This window comes from Mesoplodon bidens (assembly GCF_964165515.1).
Source record: "Mesoplodon bidens genome assembly, chromosome: 15".
NCBI lineage: Eukaryota > Metazoa > Chordata > Mammalia > Artiodactyla > Ziphiidae > Mesoplodon > Mesoplodon bidens.
The window spans coordinates 68,118,130-68,145,471 of record NC_138171.1 but is presented as its reverse complement, the minus strand read 5'-3'; the positions used below and the strand labels follow the sequence as shown (position 1 = coordinate 68,145,471).

Genomic DNA, 27,342 nt, shown 5'->3' with positions numbered 1-27,342 from the left:
CTCAACCACTGCGCCACCAGGGAGGCCCTTGATCATGTTATTTCTTAAATATTGTCACTCACTGATAGGTAGTGGCCCTTTAGATCAATTGTGTATTTCTGAGAATTTTTTTCTCCTTCTAAAAATGTGGCTTACAACCTCTGCATTGCTTAGTGTTAAACGTTTCTCAGCTATTTTGGAACTGATGTATATTCATTTCTGAATGTTTACTTAAAGAATTTTAAGCATTTGGGGACACATATTTATTTGAAGCTTCAAGAATTTTAAGAAATATAAAAAACCAACATGTAAGAAATCTGAGAAATTGCAAAAAAAATGATAATGAAACAGATAAACTAAATCAAAGGCCAATATGAAAATCAATGAGCAAAGCAGACAAAGAAACACCAGAGAAAGAAGGCAGCTGGCGAAGTAAACAGTATTAAGTTCCTGGGCCAATCAAACAGAATCACCTGTGTTCCAGCTGTGAGCTCTCAGTGCAAATTAGTGGGAGCCAGAGTTAAACATATCAAACAAATACACCAAAGTGTGGTCACCATGATGTGGCAGGGGCTGCTGACTCTTCCCAATGTCTATGTTTCTCTTCTTCAAGAATCATAGGGCCCATGATTTTTAGCCAGACATGTGTTTCCTAGAAGAAAGATATTTCCCAGTCCTCCTTGAAACTAGCTGGAGCCACGTCACCAGGTGTGGCCAGTGGATGCATGTGGAAGTGATATGGCAACTTCTGGATTGTACCCTAAAGGAAGAGGTGGCCTGTGGTTCCTGCTGGCTGGAATGTGGCTGTGGTGGGCAGCCACATTGGGTCAGAGGACACATGCAATGTCCTAGGTATGGTGGAGCAACACGGTGGAAACTTGACCCCAGACCCTGACACCATGGCTCCTCTGCACAGCTCTGGGTGGATTACAGCCCGTTGCTGCCCTCTTGTTTAAGCCACTGTTGTTTTGGTTCTGTGTTACAACAGCCAAGCCTGCATCCTAATACACTAGGGACACATCTCAAGCAAATACCTACAGAGAACATATTCAAGAGTACAGGTGATCCAAAAAGGCCGACAATATCAAGTGTTGGCGAGTGTGTGGAGAAACCGGAACCCTCAGATGATGCCGGTGGGAATGTAAGATGGAACAACCAAAAAGTTAAACCCACTGACCATATGACCCAGAAATTCTGCTCATGTGTATCTATCCACACATGTGGCCGGACCGGGCCTTGTTCTTATTATGATTGCAAGAGGCCCTTAGCAATAATCATCAGGAAGATTTGAAAGAGATGAGGTTTATGACTTACAAGTCCTGGAAATTACGTGGCACATGGTGAGGTCACAGGCAGAGAGAGAGAGAGAGAGAGAGACAGAGGGAGAGATGGGGATGGAGGGAGGGAGTGAGGAAGGGAGAAATCACAGGCCAGAGGTTCTGCTTTTATTGGGGTTGAGGGAGGGGACTAGGGTTCCATGGGCTCACTATTGGTGAATTTTAAACGTAAGAGTGAGAATTTAAAGCAGGAAGAGAAAAAACAAGCAACCCAATTGGTCAGTCATTGAAACCAACCAAGATCTCTAAGATAAAGGAGCCTCTGTGGGGGAGGTGGCCTGGATCTTTATCTAGTCCTATGGTCGGCAGTGTGTCTTCTCAAGATCGACGCCTTTGAAGTGGATGCCTCAGCAAGCAAAGCTTAAGTCAGGCACTTGTTTGTTACAAACAAGAGAAAATACAACCTCCAGGGCTTATACTACAAAGAATTATATGTGAATGCTCAGAGCAGCATTATTTATAATAATCCAAACATTGGAAAAAATCCAAATGACCGTCCACTTGGCAATGGATAAACAAACTATGGTACATCCATAAAATGGAATACTACTCAAGAATAAAGATGAATGAACTATTGATACATGCAACTACATGGGTGAACCTCAAAAAAAAAAAAAAAGGATGAATGAAAGCAGCCAGATATGTAAGGCTATATTTGTATGATGACATTTATTTTGAATTTCTAGAAAAGGCAAAACTATGGAGACGGGAAGCAGATCAATGGTTGCCTGGAGTAGGAGGTGGAAGCAAGGCATGACTACAAACAGGCACAAGGGAATTTTTTGGTGATGGAGCGTTCTAAAACTGGACTGCGGTGGGGGTTGCACAATTGTGTAAATTTATGAAATATCATCAAATTATATACTTAGAACAGGTGAATTTTATGTGATGTATATTATACCTCAATAAAACTGTTTTAAAAACTAAAAAGTATAGATGAGCTTCTGGTTCTGAGATGAAATCACTGCCAGAATTCAGTTCTGGGCCCCCTGCATTGCTTTCTCAGTGGACTCCTATTGCTTCCGAGAGGAACAAGATTCATTGTGAAATATTATGAATAAATTGAGAACTTGCTGGTATTTGAAGAATAACAGTTCAAATCTCCCAGGGCAGCCTATATAGTGCTACGCACAACTGGGGTACGGAAAATCCCCATGACTCATATGGAATGAATGATACATAGGTAACCCCATTCTTCACTTTGGAATAGTTTGAGACTTAACGTATGACATCTTTATGGTGAGTGCGATAGATGGTCCCCCAGAATGGCCCCCCCCGTGAACCACGCCTCCCAGGGCAGCCCCTCCGCTTGGACCTGGGCTGGTCCTGTGACTTACTTTTGACCAAGATAACGCACCAGACATGACGCTAAGGCCAGACCACAAGAAATGTTGCAGTGTCTGCTCTGGTCTCTCGGAACATAAATGCTGGGGGAAGCCAGCCACCGTGTAGGGAGTCTGACCTCCCTGACACTTCCATACTGTGCGGAAGCCCAAGTTCACCACCTGCAGAGGGAGATGGACAGAGAGGGAAGGAGAGAGCTGAATGGCCAGCCCAGGCCAGGCTTGGAACATGAGGGGAGAGATCATTTTGGACCTCCGGCTGAGTTGGTCTTTGAATCGACTCCGGCTGACACCTGACTGCAGCCACACGAGAGATGGCAACCGGGAGCACAGATGGCGAACCCACAGTTTTGTGTTTTAAGACATTATGTTTTGGGGTGGTTTGTTACATAGCAAGAGATATCCCGAATAAGAATAAGGGAGGGAAAGATTATAGAAGCTGTATTTTGGTTTCTCCAAATTTAAAATACAATAAATTTAGTCTCTAGACTAAGGGACTTTATGGAGTCATCTTAATTGCCAGGCACCTTGTCTTTGAATCTTTGTGTAACACGCAGACCTTTTCTGTTCTGAATAATGTTCAGAGACTGCAGACAGAGTGCCATGGTAACAAAGGTGTTTCAGGTGGACTATGTACTGCCAGATACAGTCCCTTCAAAAGACGATGTGGAAAACGTTCTCAAAGACCCTCCAGAGCAGGTACGTAATGACGCTCTAAGGCATTCGGATCCTCACCGCATTCTCAGCTCCCATTCTCAGTGGTCGTATCTTCCCCTTCCTTTACCACCACAGTCATTCTGCCCATTTTCAGCTCCTTATAGTTGGAGTCAGTATCAACCATTGCAAAGTATCTTTGCTGATTTCCCACCCTTTGGCCAGTTCCTCCTCCACCCTGCCCATTGGAGATTCCTAGCAAGCATCCTTGTCTCCTGTGTCCTTACCTGTCGAAGAAAGCAGGACCCTTTAGCCTGGCATCCTAAGAAGCAGTTTCTGTCCTCAGTCATTCTTTGCCTTGTAACTCCCCTGTTTATATTCCAGCCAAACTAAACTGGGCGTCGGTGCTCCATCTCTGCTCCCCTAGCACCAGGTCTTCTCCTTTTATAAAATGCTTTGATGCTGTGAATACTTTGCTCCCTGTCTGTCTCCCCCATGCACTGTAGGCTCCCAGGTGTCAGAGAGCATGTCTGCCATACTCAGCATCTTGCATGGGGGCAGGCAGGAGAGGGCAGAGGGTGTATATTTGTTGACTAGATGCATCAGACTAGTAGAAGCCCTCCGTGGGCATGGCCTTCAGTTATGTTGAAACCTTCATTGCCAAATAGCTGCAAAGCCTCATCTCTTTGGAGAATGAACTAGACCTGTCTTGAAAGGACGTTTGGGTTCTGGGCATCAGTGAGATAGATCCCAGGGTCAGAGGATGCACAGCCCACGGCAAGGCAACCAACCAAAAAGTCTCAGTCATGGAGGTCTCGCTGGGGGTGACGGGAAGCTTTTTGGGAGTCCCTTCAGTCTAATGATTGACCAGAAGCCAGAGAGGAGGCTGTGGCAGCAGAGCAGTGGGTACAGGTGTCGTGTGGGGCCCACGTGTGGTCAGGGGTCTACACTGGGCAGGGGCTGAACCCACGTGTAGCAGCAGGTGCTCAGGCTTCAACCAAGCACGAGGGACTGAGCCCAAGGAGAAGGAAGTCCAGAGAGAAACGTGTTTATGTTTCAGGGCCGTGTGTGGGCAGGTAGTGGACAGAAGTACTGTCTTGGCCTGACCCCAACCTGTCTTTGCCCCCTGGGTCTGGTGGTCCCTCTGTTATTACTCTGACTCCCATGCTGGTGACATCCTGCCTGTATATGCTGCCACCTGCTTCCGGTCTTGGCCACTCAAACTGGTGGGGCTTCCCAAGCAGACACGCTGCCCACCAAGCAGCCCAGGTTCAAAGCTGTGTGTTTCCAGGGAAAGGTGAGACAGAGGTCACTTGGTGAAAATGACTGTAAACCCCTTCCAGTGAGAAGTGAAGGCTATGTCACTGTCTCTACCATGGAACTTTTAATTTTCCTATCTAAATGGGAAGAATCAAGGGATTGATATGCAATCTCTTCCCTCCTAGGAACTGAAAAATGGATTTGTTGAATCAAAAGGGAGGAAGAAATATAAGAATGTTGAAAATAAACTGGGTTGGAATGTTAACCTTGGAAAGTTTCCAGGTATGACGTGACAGGACGACGATAAGATTTAATATTCTAAACCACCAAACAGGTTCAGTGCTTGTGTTCTTGTCTGCAGAAGGGTTGGATAAGAAACACTGGAACAATAAAGTAAGCTATAATTTGTCTTTCAATGCTGTCCTAGCCAACAGCTTAAGACCATGAGGGATAGTCCAGCTGTCCAGCAGAGTCAGATTTATCGATTCATTGCAACGTGGGAGACCACACACCAGAGGAACCATGGGATCTCATCAACCAAAGCACAGATAACAGTTATAGGGGGAAGGGTGGAGTTTGGATGAAATTTAAATGAAAGAAGAGTTTTGATAGGCTCAAGCAAAGCAGGGCTCGGTATGAAATGGTCACCATGAGGTATGAGGTATGGACCTGAGAAGGGGACTAGGGTTCTGTTACCTTGGAAACAACAAAGATAAATGTGGAATGTTGTGTTCAGAGACCTTTCTCTGAAGCTCTGTACCAGGGTTGGAAATTGAAGCTGCCTCTCTATGTCAAAGTGACTTGGGTCCTCCAGGCAAGAGTTGGATGTTTCATTCTTACTGATAAGATTTCAAACAGCAAAATTTCTGATAATCTGATTTTAGGGAACAAGGTTTCTTGGCAAGTAAGAAACAGTAGTCACTCAGAGTGGGGGCTGTTACGACATGTTACAGCTGCAGTGTGTCCTTGGGACACATGACGTTTCCTGCTAACCTTGCAACTGGATTTATCCGTTTTCCCAGCCTGGTGTGGAATGTTGTGGAATGTTGCAGGGCAGATTTTAATTTTCTCAGTCTGGGCTAATTCTTTTCCTTATTGCTATTAATTTAACCGAGTGGGAGCTTCTTTGTATAATTCTACTTTAGAGAAAGAATGTGACAACAGTGGTCCCTTATTAAAAGGTTCCTAACTATGAAGACACAGTTGCATGAATGCATATATAATTATAGATATTCACAGAATGACGTTTTTGATATAATCGTAGACGTGGGTGAAAGAACTGACCCTAAAACTTTGAAAGATCTTCGGTTCTCAGAAAGCCCACGGGAACCCCCAGCTTTCCGTGAAGAATCAGGCTCTCGACCAGCCACCCAGCAGCCCCAGGTAACTTCTAAAGACAATCTTTAGGGTACTAAATGCCTATTGTGCTTTTTGGGGGGGTTTTAAAGGTTTTTTTTAATGAATGAATTAATTTATTTTTGGCTGCGTTGCGTCTTTGTTGCTGCGCGCGGGCTTTCTCTACTTGCGGCGAGCAGGGGCTACTCTTCGTTGCAGTGCCTGATGTTCTCATTGCGGTGACTTCTCTTGTTGCGGAGCATGGGCTCTTTGGCCCCAGGACACCTTGCTCTCTTCCTCCAATTCTGAGCGCCAGGTAGAGCCTTCCTGGAGTCACATTTTCTATCCAACCACAACTGCTTCTTGTGTGCCCATGATTCAAGGCTGCTCACACTAATCATCAAGTATGAGGGAGGTCAGAAGCATGAGTCCCAAACCTGGCTGCCCGTCACAGCCACCTGGGGGAGTTCTAAGTATGTAGACAGATTGCCAGCTACCTGCTCTTTCAGTGCTCCTAGGGAGTCTAAGTCCGTAAGCCTGCGATGGAGGCTGTGGATGACCGATGTCAACCCAATCTGAGAATCACCGGATCACTGGCCTGGAAGACCAATTATCCTGATCCCGAGGTCCACCTCCTTCCTTCCTTTCCAGTCTCCAGTGCTGCGGTATAACTCAGCCTGACCTCCTGGGTTCTTTCATCTGCCCACCCACTGTATTTTCTGGAGGACCCCAAAGCCCAGGCCAGAGGACCACAGACCTCGTAAGGCCTGCCTGTAAACCCCACTAAACAAAAGGATAGCCATGCCTGCAATAGAAGATTGCCCTTCCCAGTCTTCTGGGAAGAACGCTGACCTGGTTTCCAAATGGACTGCTGAGCACACACGACTCCTACGAGCAGTGCTTGCCACTGTAGCCCAAAGAAGAATACCACTTTTGAGATGAAACAACATCATTTTGAAGGATGAATGGTATATGACAAAACATATTCATAATTATTTTCAGAAAAAGTCTATGTGTCCATAATTATCTGTAATGTGTCTAGAAAGAATTACTTCCTTTGTGCATGAGTATTTGGATTTCCTTGCCCACCTAGTAATTTAAGAGTTGTTTCCAAGGAAAAGATAGAATAAAGATCCCAAGATTCAGATTTCCCAAAAAATAGGAACATGGGGACACATTTGGGGAATTTGACTAGAGTTCATAGGACAAAGGAGGCCAAAAAAGGACCACAAAACTTTTATCTTCCACTCTTTTTCTTCATATGGTAAGAGATTCTTCTCAATATTCTAGCTCAGTCCTATCTGAAGCTTACTTCAGCAAACATCAGCGTTAAGGATGCTGGTGGTTGTTACAACAGGTCAGTCACCAGGGAGACAGGTGTCTCTGAGCCGAGCCTCTGGCCGGGGGGCGCCATCAGGGGTGAGGTCACCATCGGGGCGAGGCAGCCAAGTAGCCGTGCGTTACAGCCTGGGCAGAAGGTAGATGACAGCTGACGCCTGGCTTTAGTGTCAGGGCCCAGAGCTGTGGGTTCTCTGGAACCCATACGTGGAGTGAAAGCCCAGCTGGCCACGGACGAGGCCAGCAGGCTCAGCACTGCCACATCTGAGGAATTTGCAAGAGAAACCCACGCCTGTACCTTTCTGTGTTATAACAGAATTTAAAATTTTAACAATCAAATTAAATTTTTTAAAGATACTTCTATTTCTTTTTTTAAATAAATATATTTATTTAATTTATTTATTTATGGCTGCGTTGGGTCTTCTTTGCTGCACGCGGGCTTTCTCTAGTTGCGGCTAGTTGGGGCTACTCTTGGTTGCGGTGCGTGGGCTTCTCATTGCGGTGGCTTCTCTTGTTGCGGAGCACGGGCTCTAGGCGTGCTGGCTTCAGGAGAGAGTCCAGATTAAGGGAGACAGAAAAGACATGAGCACTAAGAGCAAAGCGTGATACTGGACTGGACCCCAGTCCAGGAGGAAATTATAGCTGGGAAGGCCATTGCGGGCACAGCTAACAGAATGTGAACAAAGATATGTGGATTAGATGCTAGTATTGTATCACCGCTGACTCTTCTGGTTTTGATGTTTGCACTGTTGTGTAGGAGGACGCCCCCGTTCTTGGGAAATGCTGTAGTGTTTGTGGGGGGGAGGAGGGGAGTCACGACTGCAGGTTATTCTCATGCTTCCGAGAGAGAATGGAGCACCTGGGGCAAGATGTCAACACGAACAAAGGAGTTAGTTGTACTATCTCTGCGCCTTTTCTCTATGTTGGAAATTATATCAGAAGAAAATGTTACAAAAATAAAATAAAATGGGGATAATGTTGCCGATCGACCTTAGGAGGTCACTGTGAAATGTGCCAGGCACGTTTTCCTACCCTCAGGCCCTCCATAAGTGTTAGCTTCTCTCCCTCCATAAGTGTTAGCTTCTCTCCCTCAGCCGTCCTTTCTGTTCCCTTCGCCTGCCACTCCGACCCCTGGACCATATCCGACAAGCAGGATGGGCCATCACTGCCCTGCCTGTGTCTTCACACGTGGGTTTCCGCTACTTGGAATTCCCTTTGTCCTTCTGTCTACTTAACAAACTGTTCTTTACTTCCCCAGGCCCAGCTCAGACATTACAGCCCTGGGGAGCCCTTCTCCCCAAGCAGGTGAATGGGGTCGTAACCTCCCCAGGTTCTCGTGGGACTCAACACAGATGTGTTATGACACTGAGCCCATGTGTTTCAGTACTTTGTATGCACACCAGTTCAGCTCCTTGAGGGCAGGGACTATGTAATGTTTATCTTTGTCCCCCAACCCTGCATCAAATACAGTGCCTGGTACAAAGAGGATGCTCATATTAAAATATATCTAAGTGAGTTAAATGGTTCTGGATAACAGCAGATGACTGTTCTCTCAGGTGAGTCCTTTTCCTAGGGATTTAATCTTTGAGAAATATGGATGCTCACTTGGGTTTCTAAATTCTGAAATCTGGTCTGTCTGATGGTAATTCAGATCTCTTTTCTTGTAAACTCTTGTTGTTAATGAAATATATGTGTCTGATGATGAACATCACTTTAATTTTTTAATTAAAATTATTACTTAACAATTCATCATTACTTAAGACTTTCCCCATCATGGTTTTTAAAAGATGGCTGCTGGATATGGTAGGACAAAGCACTGAAATGAACTCTTAATGTAATTTTACTGTATTGTAGCATGATTTTATACATATTCTTAATTTTAGTTCCCTGGTTTTGCACATATAACTGGCCAGAAGAGTTTGACAAGCACAGAGATCATGAGGATTCAAAGGGAGACAGACTTTCTCAAGTAAGTATTGCATTCTCTTTACTGTTTCTTAAGTCCTGCTAAGACACAGTATGGTCAAAAAGAATTTGAGGATAGGACATAACAGTGGTATTTGCCCCAACTGTTTTTTATTAAATTTTTACAATATTTAAAGGTTCAAATGACATACAATAAACTGAACTTAAAGAGTACAATTGACATATACATATAATCTTGAAACTATCACCACAATCAAGAAAAGGAACAAATCCATCACCTCTAAAAATGTCCTACATAACACCCTTTTGAAATCCTCCCATGTGTCCCTCCCTGTCTCCAGCAGCTTAGTTTGCATTTGATTCCATATATAAATGGAATGAATGATTCGGTATTTACTCCTTTGCCAGGCTTCTTTCACTCCACCTAATTACTTTGAGGTTCACCCATTTTGTTGCATGCATCAGATGTTTATTTCTTTTTAATGCTGAGTAGTATTCCATTGTACAGTTACATCACAGTTTGTTTATCCTATTTCCTATTGATGTACATCTAGGTTGTTTTCAGTTTTGGGCCATTACAGATAAAGCTGCTATGAACGTGTGTATACAAGTTGTCCTGTGCATATATACTTTCATTTCCCTTAGGTAAATAGGTAGGAGTGGAATGGCTGGGTCATATGGTAGGCATATGTTTAACTTTTTAAGAAAACTGTCAAACTGTTTTCCTAAGAGGTTGTACCATTCTACATTCCCACCAGTAGTGTATGATGTATGAGAGTTCCAGTCTCCCTACATTTTCACTAACACTTTTATTTTTATTTTTGGCCATTCTAATGAGGTGGTAGTTGTGGTTTTAATTTGCATCTCCCTGGGGGTTGGGAGGGTGGGTGAAATAGGTGAAGGTGGCCAGAAGGCACACACTTTCAGTTGTAAAATAAATAAGTCCTGGGGATGTAACGTACAGCATGGTGATGATAGTTAATGATACCGTGTTGCATATTTGAAAGCTGCTAAGAGAGTAAATCTAAGAAGTTCTCAACACAAGAAAAAACATTCTGTAACTATGTATGGTGATGGATGTTAACTAGACATTGTGGTGATCATTTTGCAGTATATACAATTCCTGAATCACTATGTTGTACCCCTGAAACTAATACAATGTTGTGTTATTTAAGTCTTCTCTATCTTTACTGATTTTGTCTATTGTTTTATCAATTATTGAGAAAATTATGCTGAATCTGTGACTATAATTATGAATTTGTCTACTTGTCCTTGTATTTCTATCGGCTCTTGCTTTATGTACTTTGAAGCTCTATTATTAAATATATAAACCTCTTGGAATCTTATGTCCTGTTGCTGAATTGACCCCTTTATCGTTACAGAATAGCTTTTTTTAAAAAAATTAATTTTTATTGGAGTGGAGTTGATTTACAATGTTTTGTTAGTTTCTGCTGTACAGCAAAGTGAATCAGTGATACATATACATATATCCACTCTTTTTTGGATTCTATTCCCATACAGGTCATTACAGAGTATTGAGTAGAGTTCCCTGTGCTATACAGTAGGTTCTTATTAGGTATATATCTTAAATAATAGTAGTCTGTATATGTCAATCCCAATCTCCCAATTTATCCCTCCTCCCCCCTGAAATAACCTTTTTTAACCCTGATAATATTTTTTGCTCAGAAATCAAATTTGTCTGATATTAAAATAGCCATTACTGCTTTCTTTTGATTAGTATTTGCATGATGTATCTTTTTTCATCCTTTTATTTTTAATCTATTTGTGTTTCTCTATTTAAAGTTGGTTTCTTTTAAGCAGCATATATAATCAGGTCTTGCTTTTAAAAAATCTAACAATCTCTGCACTTTAATTGGGCTGTTGAGAGTATTTATATTTATTCTGATTATTGATATGTTTGAATTTGTCAGCTGTCATGCTATTTGTTTTCTGTTTGTCTTATCTATTCTTTGTTGCCCCCCCCCTTTTTTTGGCTTCCTTTTGGATTAATTGGGTATGTTTTATGATTTTATTTATTTTTTTTTTTTTTATTTTTTTTTTTTTTGCGGTATGCGGGCCTCTCACTGCTGTGGCCTCTCCCGTTGCGGAGCACAGGCTCCGGACGCGCAGGCTCAGCGGCCATGGCTCACGGGCCCAGCCGCTCCGCGGCATATGGGATCCTCCCGGACCGGGGCACGAACCCGTATCCCCTGCATCGGCAGGCGGACTCTCAACCACTGCGCCACCAGGGAGGCCCTATGATTTTATTTTATTTTCTATCCTTTGTTGACTTATTAGCTACAAGTTTTCTTCTTAGTGGTTGCTTTAGGCTTTATAGCACACATTTTTAACTTATTACAGTCTGTCTTCAAGTAGTATCATGCCACTTCATTTATAGCCTAGGAACCTTATGACAGTATACTTCCAGTAACTGGATAACTACAGCCTTTGTGCTCTTGTGGTCATTTATTTTACTTCTACAAATATTATGAACCCCACAATACATTATTACTTTTATTTGACATAATCAGTTATTTTTTTACAGTCCTTTATACTTCTATTGTGGTAAAATATACATAAATAAAATTTACCATTTTAGCAATGTTTAAGTGTACAATTCAGTGCGTTAAGTACATTCACTGTGTTGGGCCACCATCACCACCCTCCATTTCCAGAACTTTTTCATCATCCCAAACAAAACTCAGTGCCCATTAAACAATGACTCCTCATCCCCCTATCCCTCCAGCACCTGGTAATCTCTGTTATATTTTCTGTTTCTATGAATTTGCCTGTTCTAGTAACCTCATGTAAGTGGAATCAGACAATATTTAACCTTTTGTGTCTTATTTCACTAGCATAATATTTTCAGGGTTCATCCATGTTGTAGCATGTATCAGAATTTCATTCCATATTAAAGGTAAAAAACATTCCATTGTATATATATATACTGCATTTCATTTATCCATTCATCTGTTGGTAGACATTTGAATTGTTTCCACCTTTTGACTATTATGAATAATGCTGCTATAAACATTGGTGTACAAGTATCTCTTTGAGTCCCTACTTTCAATTCTTTGAGGTATTTACCTAGAACTGAAATTTTTGGATTATGTGGTAATTTTATGTGTAACTTTTTGAGGAACTGCTAAACTGTTTTCCACAGCAGCCGCATACTTTACTTTCTCACCAGAAATGTTCAAGGGTTTCAATTTCTCCACATCCTCACCAATACTTATTTTCTGTTTTTCTAATAGTCATCCTAACGGGTGTAAAGTAGTATTTCATTGTGGTTTCGATTTGCATTTCCCTAATGGCAAGTGATGTTGGGCATCTTCTTTGTAGTAATGTCTATTCAAGTCCTTTGCCCATTTTTGAATTGGGTTGTTTGTTTGTTTTTGTTTTGTTTTGTTTTGTTTGCGGTACGCGGGCCTCTCACTGTTGTGGCTTCTCCCGTTGCGGAGCACAGGCTCCGGACGCGCAGGCCCAGTGGCCATGGCTCATGGGCCCAGCCGCTCCACGGCATGTGGGATCTTCCCGGACCGGGGCAAGAACCCGTGTCCCCTGCATCGGCAGGCGGACTCTCAACCACTGCGCCACCAGGGGAGCCCGGGTTGTTTGGTTTTTGTTGTTAGTTGCAAGAATATTTTATATACCTTGGATATTAATCCCTTATCAGATATATGATTGATAAATATTTTCTCCCATCTGTAGGTTGTCTTTTCAGTCTTGCTAGTATTTTTTGATATTCAAATTTTTATGAAGTTCAATTTATCTATTTTTTTTGTTGCCTGTGCTTTTGGGATCACATCCAAGAAATCATGGCCAAATCCAGTGTCATGAAGCTTTTTTCTTATGTGTCCTTGTGGGAGATTTATAAATTTACCTCCTACATTTAGGTCTTTGGTCCATTTTGTATTAGTTTTTGTATATGGCATAAGGTATCAATCAGTCCAACCTCATTCTTTTTCATGTCACTATCCGGTTTGCCCAGCACCATTGTTGAAAAGACTATCCTTTCCCCAAGTGGACTCAACTACAAAGGCTAGTGATTGTTGAGAGGCCATGGTAGAGACTGGTGCAGGCAACCAAGCCATCCAGTGCACAGTATGCAAACATCATAGATGCTGAGCAGTTCAGATAGGTCACAGGATCGGGGCCCCAACCTGCCTGGAAATGCCTGGCAGCAGCAGTGCTATTCACAGGGGAGCCCAGTTCCTGGAGTCCTTTCACTTTGGCTGATATCCAGAACGAGGTAGGTGGGTGAGGGGTGAAGGATGGGACCCAGCTGCCTAGGAAATGGGGCCAGACGTTGCTGGGGCAGAGCCTCGGACTCCACCCAGGTGAGTGAAGACAAAGGCAGGGCCTGACTGACAGTGACTCCGGAGTGCCAGGTAAGAGGACCTCTCGCTGAGGCTGAGCTCAGTGCTCAGATGGGGAGTCAGCAAAGTGCAGCGTGGACATTCCTGGAATTCCCATGTCTCACCCTCACACACGCCAGATCCAAGGTGATGGGACGACTGGGGTCCCACTTGGGAAGTGGGGTCAAAGGCGCTGATAGACTGCTGCCGCGGCCGGGAAGTGAGATGGGCCTGGCCTTCAGGTGAAGGGCACCATCAGTCCCAGCTGTACGGCTACTTTGTAATAAAATGACTAGACAAGCACCTCCCATCTTGAACTTGTTCCATAGGCTTTGAGTGTATTCTGCTTTCTGTTTTATTTTATTCAAAAAAACGTTTGAATGCTTGTCAAGATTGACACTTGACTTCTCAATGTGCACTCCTCAGAACATGGCCAGTCAGGACCCTCTTCTGTTGCAGGTGTGCTCACTGCCTTGTGCCCCGCCCGTCTGACCCCTTTGCCCGCTACTGTCTAGAATGTGGCTCTTCTGTCCCGCCCATATTTGGCTGTCGTCTCCCACCCCCAGAAGGAGCTCAGGTGAGCAGCAGAATCCTTGAAATCTTCTTCCATTGGTTTATCTGATCTTTGTTTGCAGCAGGAGCAGAGGTCCCGGCACACGTGAACCACAAACATAAATACTTGTTGAAAAAATTACTGGCAAGTGACTCTTGTACTATCCAGACTGCTAGTTAGGAATGAAAAACTTGTTTGCAATGCCATTTCTTTTGTGTGGCCTTGAAGAAGCATAGGCTCAGAAAAAGACTGAAATCTTTTTATTTCAGTGATTCACATATGGATAAATACATGTTTCCTACTTATATGATATTTCTGTTCATAACCTGGGGACAATAAGGAAATATATTCTAGAAATAAATGACCAGGAGTACTAACTACAAGTCTATATCCATAGGATACTTCATTCTGTCCAAAGAAGCTGTTTATATAGGCTATAGATTGATCAGTATATCTAAATTTAAAAGTTTTAGCTAAGTGTAGATAATAATTGATATTATCCTACCATTAAGTTTGTAGTTAGTTAGAAAACATACTTGGCTTACTAAAAATCAAAACCTTCACCAAAACGTGTTCATCTTTTATACACGTGATACTTTGGGGCTTTTTTTTTTTTTTGCGGTACGCAGGCCTCTCACTGCTGTGGCCTCTCCCGTTGCGGAGCACAGGCTCCGGACACGCAGACTCAGCGGCCATGGCTCACGGGCCCAGCCGCTCTGTGGCATGTGGGATCTTCCCGGACCGAGGCACGAACCCATGTCCCCTGCATCGGCAGGCGGACTCTCAACCACTGCGCCACCAGGGAAGCCCACTTTGGGGCTTTTTTGGACTAAGGTTTACAAAATGATATAAAAGGATCTGTGAAGTTGACTGAAAATGACCATTTAAAAAAGATAGTCACTGAGAAAAAGTCACTGTTCAATAAATTCAAAGTCCAGAGTTTTAGGATTGAGTTATGCATTTAAGCAAGTGGCCAGATACTGAATGGATATGCTGTAGAAGTCAATTTACTTCCATGATATATTTTGAACTCCTCGTAAAAGATGGTGCAGCAAATAAAACATGAACAGGTCTCATTGGTTTGAATTTTCCCTGCTTATATTCATGGGTGCGATGTCAAAGTTATTTTTTACTGGCCTGCAAACAGATTTTCAAGACTTTCTTTGTTATTACAGGGAGAAAAGGTTATCAGGGATTATAAATATTCAAAATGATGACACTTGCAACATCTACACTGCCTGTAAATGATATTTATTAATGTGCTCTAATGTATAAACAGCTTTGTGATTTGACCTGTTGAGTTCTTATTGTGTCCTGCTCTCAGCTGGGTTTCTGGTACTCCAAGGGGCGATCCTACTCCTAGGATCCCAGACCCAAGACACTCAGGGTCTCATTAGAGAGATGCAGAGGGGTGCCTCTTCATCCTGCCTTGTGGATTTCTCTGTTGCCAGCTGGTTGATGTTAATTTTTGTCAGCAGAGGCCCATTGCTGGGAGGGACGCTGCGGGAGAACGGTCTTGACTCCTCTTTCTGTTTCTGCTGGGCTTCCCTCTCCCTGTGCTCTGACGGTGCTCAGCTAACCTGCAGGACACCTGGTTGTGCTGAAACCCGGTCAACTGCATGGCATCTCATGAACAGCTTCTCAGTGGACCCCACGGGTACCCAGCCAGCTTCCAGAAAGCCTCTCAGGCATCCCAGGGGGCAGTTTCCCAGCACGTTTCATCAGCAGCCTCCACGTGGCTTCCCAGCATATCCTGCCAGCTCCCCAGGGGGAGAGTCCTCATGAGTTTCATAGGATCCCGCCTGCTCTGGGGCCAGCTCTGGTCTGTGTCACCCCAGTGAACTTCTCTGCCATCCAGTGGGTGACAGCCACACCCAGTTCAGTAAGTGCCTTTTCCAGATTGGATCCTCTTCAGGTCCTCTGCCTCAGCCGGAGCAGCAGTGGCTCTCCCCATCCTGGGTAGTCCTGTATCCTTTAGAGTTCGCTTTACCCACTAGCAGTTAGTCCTCTGTTATTAGTTAATAACTATTTATATTAAACTTTCCCTGTTTAAATTACCCTGAGGTTTCTGTCTCCTGACTGGATTTTGACTGATACAGAGTTGGTACAGGAGCAGCCCCAGGAACTAGACCTGCAAAGAAGGGGTTTGGTCCTTCCCTTTGCTCGGGAGCAGTGCTGAGCTCCTTGCCCATGGGAAACAGGATGCTGGTAATTCATAGCATGAAGTGGCATCACAAGAAATCAAGCTATCACATGGGTCTGGTGGTGAGGAAGCATCCCTAAAGCAAGCCTCTTGGGCGGCCAGGTGGCCTCTGCACTTGACGGTTGTGGCAGCAATGATGATACCAGGGCTGTGGTGTGGACGGTTCTCCTGAGCATCTGGGAGCATCACAGAAACCGACAAGCTCAGGACCTTTCACTCATAATCCAAGAACCAGAGTGTCCCCATGGCAGCCCCAAAAGAACCTGTTTCTTGTAGCTCCAGGGATTTGCTGCTGAAAGCAAACACAAACTTTAGTTGAATATGTTGGTGAGTTACAGCATAAGCTGAATTCACTTTATCACCACATTTCTTTTGTGAAAGTTTGGGTGTGTATTGGGACAGAACAGGATCCTGAAACTGGGAATGGAGATGTTGGCTTGGACCCAGATGAAACGCACATTCTTGATTCCCTAAATTACTCTGCCAGTGGATGAGCTGGCCCTCCTGTCTGAGGATGCTAGCCTTCCTTTCCTTGAAATCTCTGTGATAACCTCGCCTGGGACAGTGGCCTTGAAAGGGGATGTGTCTTCTCATCAAGACTCACCATAGCCATCCTGTAGCATGACTACGGTCCAATCCCAGCTTCTCTAGAGGGACAGGTGTACTCTGTGATCCAGGACAAAAAGCTTACACATGAAAAGAAGAGCACAATTTTGCTAACGTATATTGGCAGAATCTTGGGGGACAAGTCTGGGAGTGGATTTTAAATGAGGGCAGAATATAACACTAAGTTGGGCCAAATTCACTGATATGCATGCCTCTTTTATAGATTCTGGATTGATTTAATATGTTAGCTAATGAAGCTGGCGGTGACTCCAGCTGCTTTTTGGGTTGGCTGACTAAAACTTGGACTCAGTAGTAGCCTATGGTTAGTGAGACTCGATGCTAAGTCTTTCCTGATATCATGTTGGAGTAGGTTTGTCAGGTGTGTCCTGTGTGCCCCCAACTCTCACCTGCATTTCACAGGAAGGCCCAGAAGACATGTCCTTCACTAAGGCATAGAGTTAGGAATACATATTAGTGAAAGGAGCACCTGCATCCTTGAAAAGTTCCATGGCTGCTTTCCTTGGAGGCCAGACATGATCATGGGGCGATGCCACTCTTGAGATGGGCTCCCTGATTTCAGGGAGCTAACGGGATTCCAGAGGTCAAGTGGCAGCACTTAACTGCCAAAGACAGGGTGGGCACATCTCCTGTAAAAGGCCGCAGCAACATATCAGTAATCAGAATCTGATCGTTGTCTTCCTAAGAATGAAACAGATGGGCAGCCTACTAGTGTCTTGCTTGGTTTATATAATAGAAAAAAAATCACATGTTTTGTAGCCAAATATGTGACTTGAGCCACCACAGTGGAACATCCAAGGGTGTCACCCAGTTTCAAGACTTAAGTCGATTCACAAACCCACAGCTCCCTAACTGAAGGGGGGCTGGGTGTCCTTGAGGATGGACCCTGCATCATTGCAAGTACATGTCATAGGTCATCCTTGAAGCCTTTTCCAGAGAGGCCTGTGCCTTGAGGAAAAGGAAATGCCTAAACCTTTGGGATATTACTAGATACTAGCTCTGAGTTGATGCTGATCCTTAGAGTTCCCAAACGCCACTGTGGTCCACCAGTAAAAGTTGGGGCTTAGAGTCGTCAGGTGATAGATGGAGCCTTATCTTAAGGCTGACTCATAATTTTTGCTTCATGTATTCTGGGGACTTGTTGTTATGTTCATGTACACTTATAATTGCTGTGTCTTCCTGATTTATTGACCCTTTCATCATCACAAAATGTCTCTCTTTGTCTCTAGGATTATTTCTTGTTTTTAAAGTCCTTTTTTCCTGACACTTATGCAGTCACTCTAGCTCCCTTACCCTTACTATTTCCATTATATACCTTTTTCTATACTTGTATTTTCAACCTATTTGTATCTTTGAATCTAGGGCATGTCTCTAGTCGGGCATACCTCTCATTTTCTTATCCCATCTGACAGTCTCTGCCTTTTGAATGTGGTGTTATTGTCTATTCACATTTAATGTCTTTAATGATATGGTTGGATTTACATATGCTGTTTTGCTGTTTGTTTTCTATTTGTCTCACGTCTTTTCTGTTCCTCTGTTCCTCCTTTGCTTCCTTCTTTTGTGTTAAATAAATAATTTTTAGTATGCCATTTTCATTCCTATGTTTCCTACTTTTTTTTCACTATTTTAAAAAGTTCTTTTCTTTGTAAACGTTATTTTCTAAGAGAATGCTAGAGATTACAACATACTCCTTAATTTCTCACAGTCTATTTCAGAATAATTTAACTTAAACCCAGTAATACACAGAAGTTTTGCTCCAATATATCTTCTTTTCCTCCCCTCAGGGGCAATTTCTATTGACTATTTGTTTCCCCTAAGTACTGGTCACACTTTCTTGTTTTTTGCACATCTCACAATTTTTTCTTGAATTTTGGACATTTTAGATAGTATAATAAATCTGGATTCTGACTTTTTCTCCTTGTGTTGTTGTTTTGGTTTTTTTGTTTCTTTACTTGGATTAACTCTTTCAAGCCTGTCTTCCCTGCAGTTTTCAGCCACTAATATCAGAGTTTTCCCCTTGTTTTATTTTTAAGCCTGAGATCAGCCCTGGGTGTGCATAGCTTAGAGTTCAACTGAAGATTGGCCAGAAGTTGTGCTCAAACACCTTGGTCCTCCAAGGCTTCCAGTCTCTGCTGAGGGATCTGTTGTGGGCTGGGCGGAACATTCAAACTTCAGGCTGTTTTCAGGTCTTCCCCAGCTCTTACTTTATGCTGAGCTCTCTTGTACCTTCATGTGCAGCCAAGGATGTGTGGGTGGCTTGGACCCTCTTAGGTCTAACGCTGCACATGCAAACATCCTCCAGTCAACTGAGGGTGTGGGAGGAGTTTATCAAGCCCCCTAGAGATGACCTACCTTCTGGAACTCCCCGTCAAGTCCCTGGCTAGTTGCTGGTTCATCAGTTGCCCCAAACAGGACCATGAGCTCAGGCTAGTGGATCCACTGTCCTCCCTGTTTGCTTGCCACTGAGATCATCACCTTAACCGTGCTCCAAATCACACGAGCCCTGCTCATCAGCAGCCGCAAACCTGCTGCTTTTCACAGCCCTCCCTGCTCTGTGGAGCTTCCACGCTGACGGAGCTGGAGGAGGATGGGGACAGCCCAAGCAAGATCCAACAGACGTGTGGTGTCCTTGCCCGAAGTTCATTACTTTTCAGTTTGTTGTCTGTCTTTGGTTGACTTTCAGAATTTTTAAAGTTTTATCCAACTTTATCATTGCTTTTTGGAGAGAAGATGTGTCCATTTCCTCACTCCATCATGCTGTAAGCTATTTTTTCTTTTCTTTATACCTCTCTTTTCTACAATAAACATGTTTTTACTTTAATAGGAAAGAAATAAGAATAAAAGTGGTAATTATTTAAAAGGAATTTTTACGAAAGCAAATTCAACCTTACGTTTTAAGATCTACTTATACCTTCAGTTTTTGCCAACCTGACCTCATTCTTTGTGCAGATGGGCTTATGTGCAGAATGTGAAAACCTGGTGCCCATGAACACGCCCATCTGTGTGGTCTGTGAGGCTCCTCTCACTCCACAGCTGCAGCCACAGGCCAACCTCCGCTTGAAGGTAATGAAATGAGAATCTGTAAAAGTGTGAATAAAACACATAGAAATTAATGTTCGAACCATTAAACATCTTCTTCAGCTGATGGAATTGGCTAACAATTGATAAGCTAATACCGGTGAACAAAATCCATTCTCATTTTTGGAAAGGCATCTGCCCAAGAGTTTAACTTGCCAGTAGGATCTAAATATCAAGAGAGATACACAGAAATGTGTTCCCTGAACATGGATTTGGAGGACAAATTGCACTGCAGCTAACACAGACAATTGTTTACTTCATATATTTAAACTCGAACATTGTAATCAATATTGACTTTTCATCTTGTCCTTAAAGTCACTTCATGTTTTCGTTTTCTTTGTTTGATTATGGGTCTCTATTACGTAGAAAAGAAGGATTACAACTAGTCACATGGATGAAAAAGTTAAGTATCATCATGAACATTAAAAAAATCTTGTTAGACAAATGACGTCATGCCATGAAAATTTTTTTGGTAGAATTATTGAGCAAAATTGAAAAGATACAACTGTATCTTTTCTCCATTTTTAAATTTATAGTCCCATTCACCTCCTTTTTTACTTGACCTCAAGTAAAGCTCACTAGAGGATGAAATAGATTTAATAAAGATAACTTTGGGGATTAAAAAAGCAAGAATTTTTAGCAATAAGGGAAGTGCGTGGACTTAACGTACAATTAGAACTGTAACACTCTGAAAATGACCTTGTGGAGTCTATGCGGGCAAAGTTTATGAGAGAAAAGGTGAGTCCACTTTTTCTTACATGTCCCAGCTCCCTTTCACTGTGAAAAAAATGTTCAAAAATATCCCAGGCTAAGTAAACCTTCAGAAGTGAGATTCTGAAGAACTGGCTGGGCCAAAGTCAGGTAGATGAAAATTTACTAATCTTTTTGTTTGATGACTATTTTCAATCTTAAGAAACTTTAGAAGTCACTGCAGGAAGCCACCATACAGCCCTGGAGGCCTATCTCCAAACGTCCTATACTTGAGAGTGAGACACCAGCTTCTCTCTTGTTTAAGTCACTATGGTTTTGGCTGTTCTGTCAATCACAGCAGCACCTGTTCTCACTAATACTTACATTATCCGGGATATTTGAAGGTAATATCATTTCGAACCCTTTGAACTATTCAAAACGGGGGGAATGGGGGTAAGTGTTGGCTGAGAGCCAAGTTCAGTATATATCATGTCACCTTCAGCATTTGAAATCCAGAGTTCTTCCCATGTTGTGGAGAGACAGGGGGTACAAAGGTATAAGTAAGTCCTCTGTTGAGGATAAACATAGGACTTCTATAGTGATTAGGAGGGTCAAATCCAGGAGTGACCCCTTTTTTGCCTTCTCTCTTTTTTTTAACATCTCTATTGGGGTATAATTGCTTTACAATGGTGTGTTAGTTTCTGCTTTATAACAAAGTGAATCAGTTATACATATACATATGTTCCCGTATCTCTTCCCTCTTGTGTCTCCCTCCCTCACTCCCTCCCTATCCCACCCCTCTAGGTGGTCACAGAGCACTGAGCTGATCTCCCTGTGCTATGCAGCTGCTTCCCACTAGCTATCTATTTTACGTTTGGTAGTGTATATAGGTCCATGCCACTCTCTCACTTCGTCCCAGCTTACCCTTCCCCGCTCCATGTCCTCAAGTCCATTCTCTACGTCTGCGTCTTTATTACTGAGAGTGACCCCTTTTTAAAGTACAGTTTTGATGAGAGAGAGACAATCACTTGAAACTGATTTCTACTCTATTAATGGGCCAAAGGCAGAACATATACCTTATAATGAGGAAATCAATTGATAATTCAAAGATGAAATTTAGAAAATCAAGCCTGTTTGCCTTCTGATGTTGAGTTTTCAAAGGGAATCATGAAATTACTGAGTACCCAAGCTTCACATTAGCTAAAAATGCCTCAAATAGGCACAGCTTCAATAAAGGGCTCTCTGAAACATTAACTTTCTCAAGATCTTAGGAAATAATGATTTAGGGTACATTTATCATTATCTCCAGAAGTGAGAATCTCATGACCATTTCTGTTGGCACGGTGTTTTTCTTCCCTGGTGTTTTGTCTGTTTTAACATTGGACTCATATGATTTACTATTGTTTTTAATAAAGACATGACTTCAACAGCTGTATGTCTTATACTGTTAGTTATACCGCTTTAGGTGTGCTGCTTTTACCAAAGCATTTGGGTCACTCTTGGCACTCCATCCTCTTCTTTTTTGTGTACTTTACCACGTACACAATGCATTCTGCACCCTAAGAATTTACTGGAATAAGTCTGAGCTCCCAGCAGTGCCAGGTGGCACAGGGAGTGGTGTGAGCCTGAGAAGCAGTCGCTGGACACCTGCTCTAGGGTCACTGAACAGGGACGATTAGGGGAGGGAGCCTGAGGAAGGAGCGAGGTCCCCAGGCAGCTGGCATCCCTCACCAAGGCACAGCCATGAACCTTCCTTCAGGTTCACCCAGTTTCTCTGGGTTCCACCTTGCCCCTCCCGTGGCAGCCCTCAGGTACTGAGGAGCTTTTTCAAAGGCACCTTTTGATGTGGCTTTACCAGCTGCTGCTTCCCGGACCACCCTCTAGGGCTCTGCTCACAGCATTCCCCGGGCTGTGACCCCTGCACCCACTGCCCCAGTGATCTGGGCCCCCGCTTGCCATGGTGGCAGGGGGCACAGAGGAGGATTCGTCAGCTCTTGTCGGGGGCCAGGGCCAGGGATAGCTTTGAAGAGGGGGTATCATCTGAGCAGAAGTTGTGGGAGGCACAGGCATTTGCCATATGGGAAGGGGTGGGACAAAGAGAAGTGATGCGTGGGTGTGTGTCCAGGTATGAGGTGGAGGAGGGGGGCGTGCCAGAAAGATGCACAGAGACCAGAAACTGCAGGATGTGCTCCAAAACTTTGCAAGCAGTGGGGTTTCGTGAGCTGCAGAAATGCTGGCGGGGCCCGCGGGCTGTGGAAAATGGTGCCTTCTCTACCCTTCTTTCCCCGTGGACCCTGGAGGGTTAAAAGCAAGGACGGCTTTTAATCAGACTTGATTTTTAGAGAGACCTTTGTCACCGTAACATCTGATCTGGTGGGAAATGCCTGATTTTTACGACGGGACATTCAGTATTGCTGCTACCCACAGAAGGACCCTGGTTGGAAATCTTCATCCCAGTGGCTTTCCCAGATGTTACAAGGGCGACAGATTTTTAGATCACATTCTCACCCAGAGAGCCTCCTCTGAGGTCAGTGGGAACACCTGTGTAAGCTGCTCACGGAAGCCAGCGTGCCTTCCCTCCCCAAAGCGCCAGCAAGGCCAGTTGATGCCTCCCTCCCATTTCTAGGTTGGTCTCCATCTCACTCCACAAAGTGCACAAAGCACCATCGGTCCTCTTCCTGCTGTGATGCAGACAGACCCACCCGCTGTGGCAGGCTTCTCTTGTGTTGATGTAAAGCCCTTGTCAACGCTGAGGAATTTTGCTGCATCAGATACTTTTTTCTACTGCCAGGATTAGAAGATATAGTAGCAGGAGTTTCTTCTTTTATCCTCTGGCCTGTATTTCAGAATAGGAGAGGATTTTACGTTTTTTTAAATTTTCTAGCTTTCAGTAACACGTGAAATAGTCCAAAGATACCCAATGAAGTGTGTAATTTCCCCAACCCACCTCTGTTTCTATCCCCTGAAATAACCAATGACAGCAGCTTAGTGAGTGTCCTTCTATGTATTTTTCTAGATGCACAGAAACATATTTATATATATTCACACATTTAAATTTGGTTTTGTTTGTTTGCCTCTTCCTGCCTCCCTCCCATTTCTTTCTTTCTTTCTTTCTTTCTTTTTTTTAAAAATATATTTATTTATTTATGGCTGTGTTGGGTTTTCATTGCTGCCCACGGGCTTTCTCTAGTTGCAGAGAGAGGGTGCTACTCTTCGTTGCGGTGCGCGGGCTTCCATTATGGTGGGTTCTCCTTGTTGCGGAGCACAGGCTCTAGGCGCGCGGGCTTCAGTAGTTGTGGCTCACGGGCTTAGTTGCTCCGCGGCATGTGGGATCTTCCCAGACCCGGGCTCGAACCTGTGTCCCCTGCATTGGCAGGTGGATTCTTAACCACTGTGCCACCAGGGAAGTCCCTCTTTCGTTCTTTCTTTCTTTCACTCTTTTACAAAAAACAAAGGCATCCCTTTGGCCGTTTTCTACAGTTGAAAACTAATGTCAGCATCTGCCCTTTCACCAGAACACATGAACCCTTTTAGAAAGAGACCTTCAGCTTCCTTCTGGCTCTAACTAGGAACACATGTTTTACCTCCAGGACTCCCCTTGTGTCTGGGGTTCCTGGAATCTGTGAGGTTTAGGGCTGGGATCCTCGTGAAGTCATTACTCTGAAAGAGATCTGATGATTCACACAGCGAGGTCACAGGTACCTCCTCTGAGACCCCAGCCCCTCGCCCAATGATCCAGGGCTAGTGCCAGTGTAACCACAGCTCTGTGTCAAGTTGACCTTGGCATCTTACAAAATCCTCTTTGAGATTAAGTTTGCCACTACCTACTGGTTTGTGTCAATTAAAGCTTATCATTTGGGAGATTAGAATATTGTTCTCATCTTCCAGCTGCTTTGTAAGGAAAAGTGTTACCCCAGTGACTAAGCCGGGTCCACGAAATTGCTTGGAACCGTTCAACTGGTCAATGTGTTGCCAATGCTGTGGATGAGGCAGCAAATGAGGGTTTTGGCTTTTTATAAAGTGCTTGTTGTAAATGTTTAGGATCCTCAGTAAGGCTGTCTGGTGGTGGCCTGAGTCCCACATTGTCCCTACGGACATACATGAGTCTATGATGTAGTGATTGTGATACAGGGTTTTTATCTGTGGGTCATGGTCACTTCTCTTCAAGAAGTGAGCCACGTGGTGTCAAAAAGCTACCCCAGAAACCATGAGGAAAACCTGTCGACCAAGAAGGCTGTGCGTACTGGACCGAATACAGTGAGATAAACCAGCACTTTGACCATCTTAGCAGCATTTCAGAAGAGAGAAGATGGGGAAAGGTATTTATAGGGTTTCAGTACTGCGGTTGGGCGACTTTAAAGAGAATTTGATAGGAATGCAGCCTAAGGTAAACTGTGAGCTTTGGGAGATGAGGATGTGTCAGTGCAGGTTCACTGGTTGTGACAAATGCACCATCTGGGGCAGGATGTTCATACTTGGGGGTTGTGTGTGTGGACAGCGGTGTATATGGGAACTCCCTGTAATGTCTGCTCAGTTTTGACATGGACCGTAAACTGCTCTAAAATACAAAGATTATGAAATTCAAAAAAAATTGTTTTGAATTTTATTTTATTTATTTTTTTATACAGCAGGTTCTTATTAGTTATCTATTTTATACATGTTAGTGTATCTATGTCAATCCCAGTCTCCCAATTCATCCCACCACCCCCCAACCCCACCCCCACTGCTTTCCCCCCTTGGTGTCCCTACGTTTGTTCTCTATGTCTGTGTCTCTATTTCTGCCCTGCAGACTGGTTCATCTGTACCATTTTTCTAGGTTCCACGTATATGCATTAATATACGATACTTATTTTTCTCTTTCTGACTTACTTCACTCTGTTTAAAGAGAGTTTTGCAAGGCAGTATTGGGATTGGGCAGAGTTATGTCATGCTAGTTGTTTTTTCTTTTAAGAAATTGATTTATTTTAGGCTGCATCGGGTCTTCGTTGCTATGTGCAGGCTTTCTCTAGTTGCGGTGAGCAGGGGCTACACTTTGTTGCGGTGCACAGGCTTCTCACTGTGGTGGCTTCTCTTGTTGAGGAGCACAGGCTCTAAGCATGAGGGCTCAGTAGTTGTGGCTCGTGGGCTCTAGAGCGCAGGCTCAGCAGTTGTGGCACACAGGCTTAGATGCTCCGCGGCATGTGGGATCTTTCTGGACCAGGTCTCGAGCCCATATCCCCTGCATTGGCAGGAGGATTCTTAACCACTGAGCCACCAAGGAAGCCCCTGTCATGCTAGTTTTCATTATTTATTTATTTTCATAAAAATTTCATATCTTTAAGGTGGTGATGTTTTTTTGTTTTGGGGTTTTTTTTTTGCGGTACGCAGACCTATCACTGCTGTGGCCTGTCCCGTTGTGGAGCACAGGCTCCGGACGCGCAGCCTCAGTGGCCATGGCTCACAGGCCCAGCCGCTCTGCGGCATGTGGGATCTTCCGGGACCAGGGCACGAACCCGTGTCCGCTGCATCGGCAGGCGGACTCTCAACCACTGTGCCACCAGGGAAGCCCTCTTTCTCTTTTTTTTGAACAGTACTTTGATTTATTGGACTTAAAGAATTTACATACTAAATACTGAATAAGAGAAAGAAATAAAAAGCATGATTAAATAAGTATGAAACTTCTCAATTCTGGCTTTCATGGCTTTCAGAGTATCATGCCTTGAAATAAAACCTTAAACTTGAATCAACCTACAGATGCCACTTCAAATCAGCACAGCTACATATGGTTTCCCTTTCTGCATGGTGTGTGTGTGTGTGTGTGTGTGTGTGTATTCAAACTTGTGTTCCATGTAAGTTATTTTGAAAGATAAGTTTTAGATCATGAAATCATCAGAATATCTGACTGCTAATCATCATGGTGGTAGATAATGTACCTCTTATATTATTCCACCTTATTAACACCCTTTTGTCCTAGTATGCTATACTATGCAGATGAATTGACAGGAAAAATGAATACATTTATCTGTGAAGAAATTAGAGAGCCTCCATGGAAACATGTATTTCTCATTCTCTGTTTTCAAGGAGAAAGTGATCTGCCGCACCTGCGGCACAGGGAACCCTGCTCACCTGAGATACTGTGTCACCTGTGAGGGGCCCCTGCCTTCATCACAAGAGGTAGGTTGACTGCATGTGCCAGCCCTGTATTTTAATGGCTGATAAATGTTCAGTGTTAGTGATATGAAATATAGTCTGCAGAGGGGAGAGGAAGTTTGTAGGGGAAGAGAGGGGAGAGACCAAAAGAAGCTGCTCATGGTAAAGTGAAAGCAACATTTCTATGTTCACCAGTACAAAACTGTTTTCAAAGTCTTCATGGTGATTCAGTCAAGTTGGCAATTTCTTACAATTTCATTTAGTGACTGCGTGGAAGGCTGGCGGCAGCCAGTGGGGTAGAGACCGTTCACATTTCACTCACAGGCAGGCACGTCTGTGTGGACTGTGCCTGCTGTGTTTTTTGTTTTTGTTTTTGTTTTTGTTTTTAAGAAAAATTAAAGCTTTATTTTGGTAAAACATTTCAGATTCCCTCAGATCACAGCATATCAATAAGCAAAATGTACACATACTGATTTTATACTACATGTCAAGTCCCAAATTCCCGATCCTAGGAAAGCAAGTTGCAAAGTACAAG

General features: G+C 43.6%; 1 protein-coding gene across 1 annotated transcript in view; it reads left to right on the top strand.

Moving 5' to 3' along the window:
* The window catches only part of DZANK1 (double zinc ribbon and ankyrin repeat domains 1), a 71,673-nt gene that overhangs the window by 9,570 nt on the left and 34,761 nt on the right, over positions 1 to 27,342 (top strand). Inside the window, exons 4-10 of the mRNA XM_081255956.1 lie at positions 3,244 to 3,358; positions 4,759 to 4,855; positions 5,838 to 5,956; positions 9,130 to 9,215; positions 13,990 to 14,107; positions 19,860 to 19,973; positions 26,739 to 26,831. Of these exons, the coding sequence (XP_081112082.1) occupies positions 3,244 to 3,358; positions 4,759 to 4,855; positions 5,838 to 5,956; positions 9,130 to 9,215; positions 13,990 to 14,107; positions 19,860 to 19,973; positions 26,739 to 26,831 (742 nt within the window). The remainder of the gene's footprint in view (positions 1 to 3,243; positions 3,359 to 4,758; positions 4,856 to 5,837; positions 5,957 to 9,129; positions 9,216 to 13,989; positions 14,108 to 19,859; positions 19,974 to 26,738; positions 26,832 to 27,342) is intronic.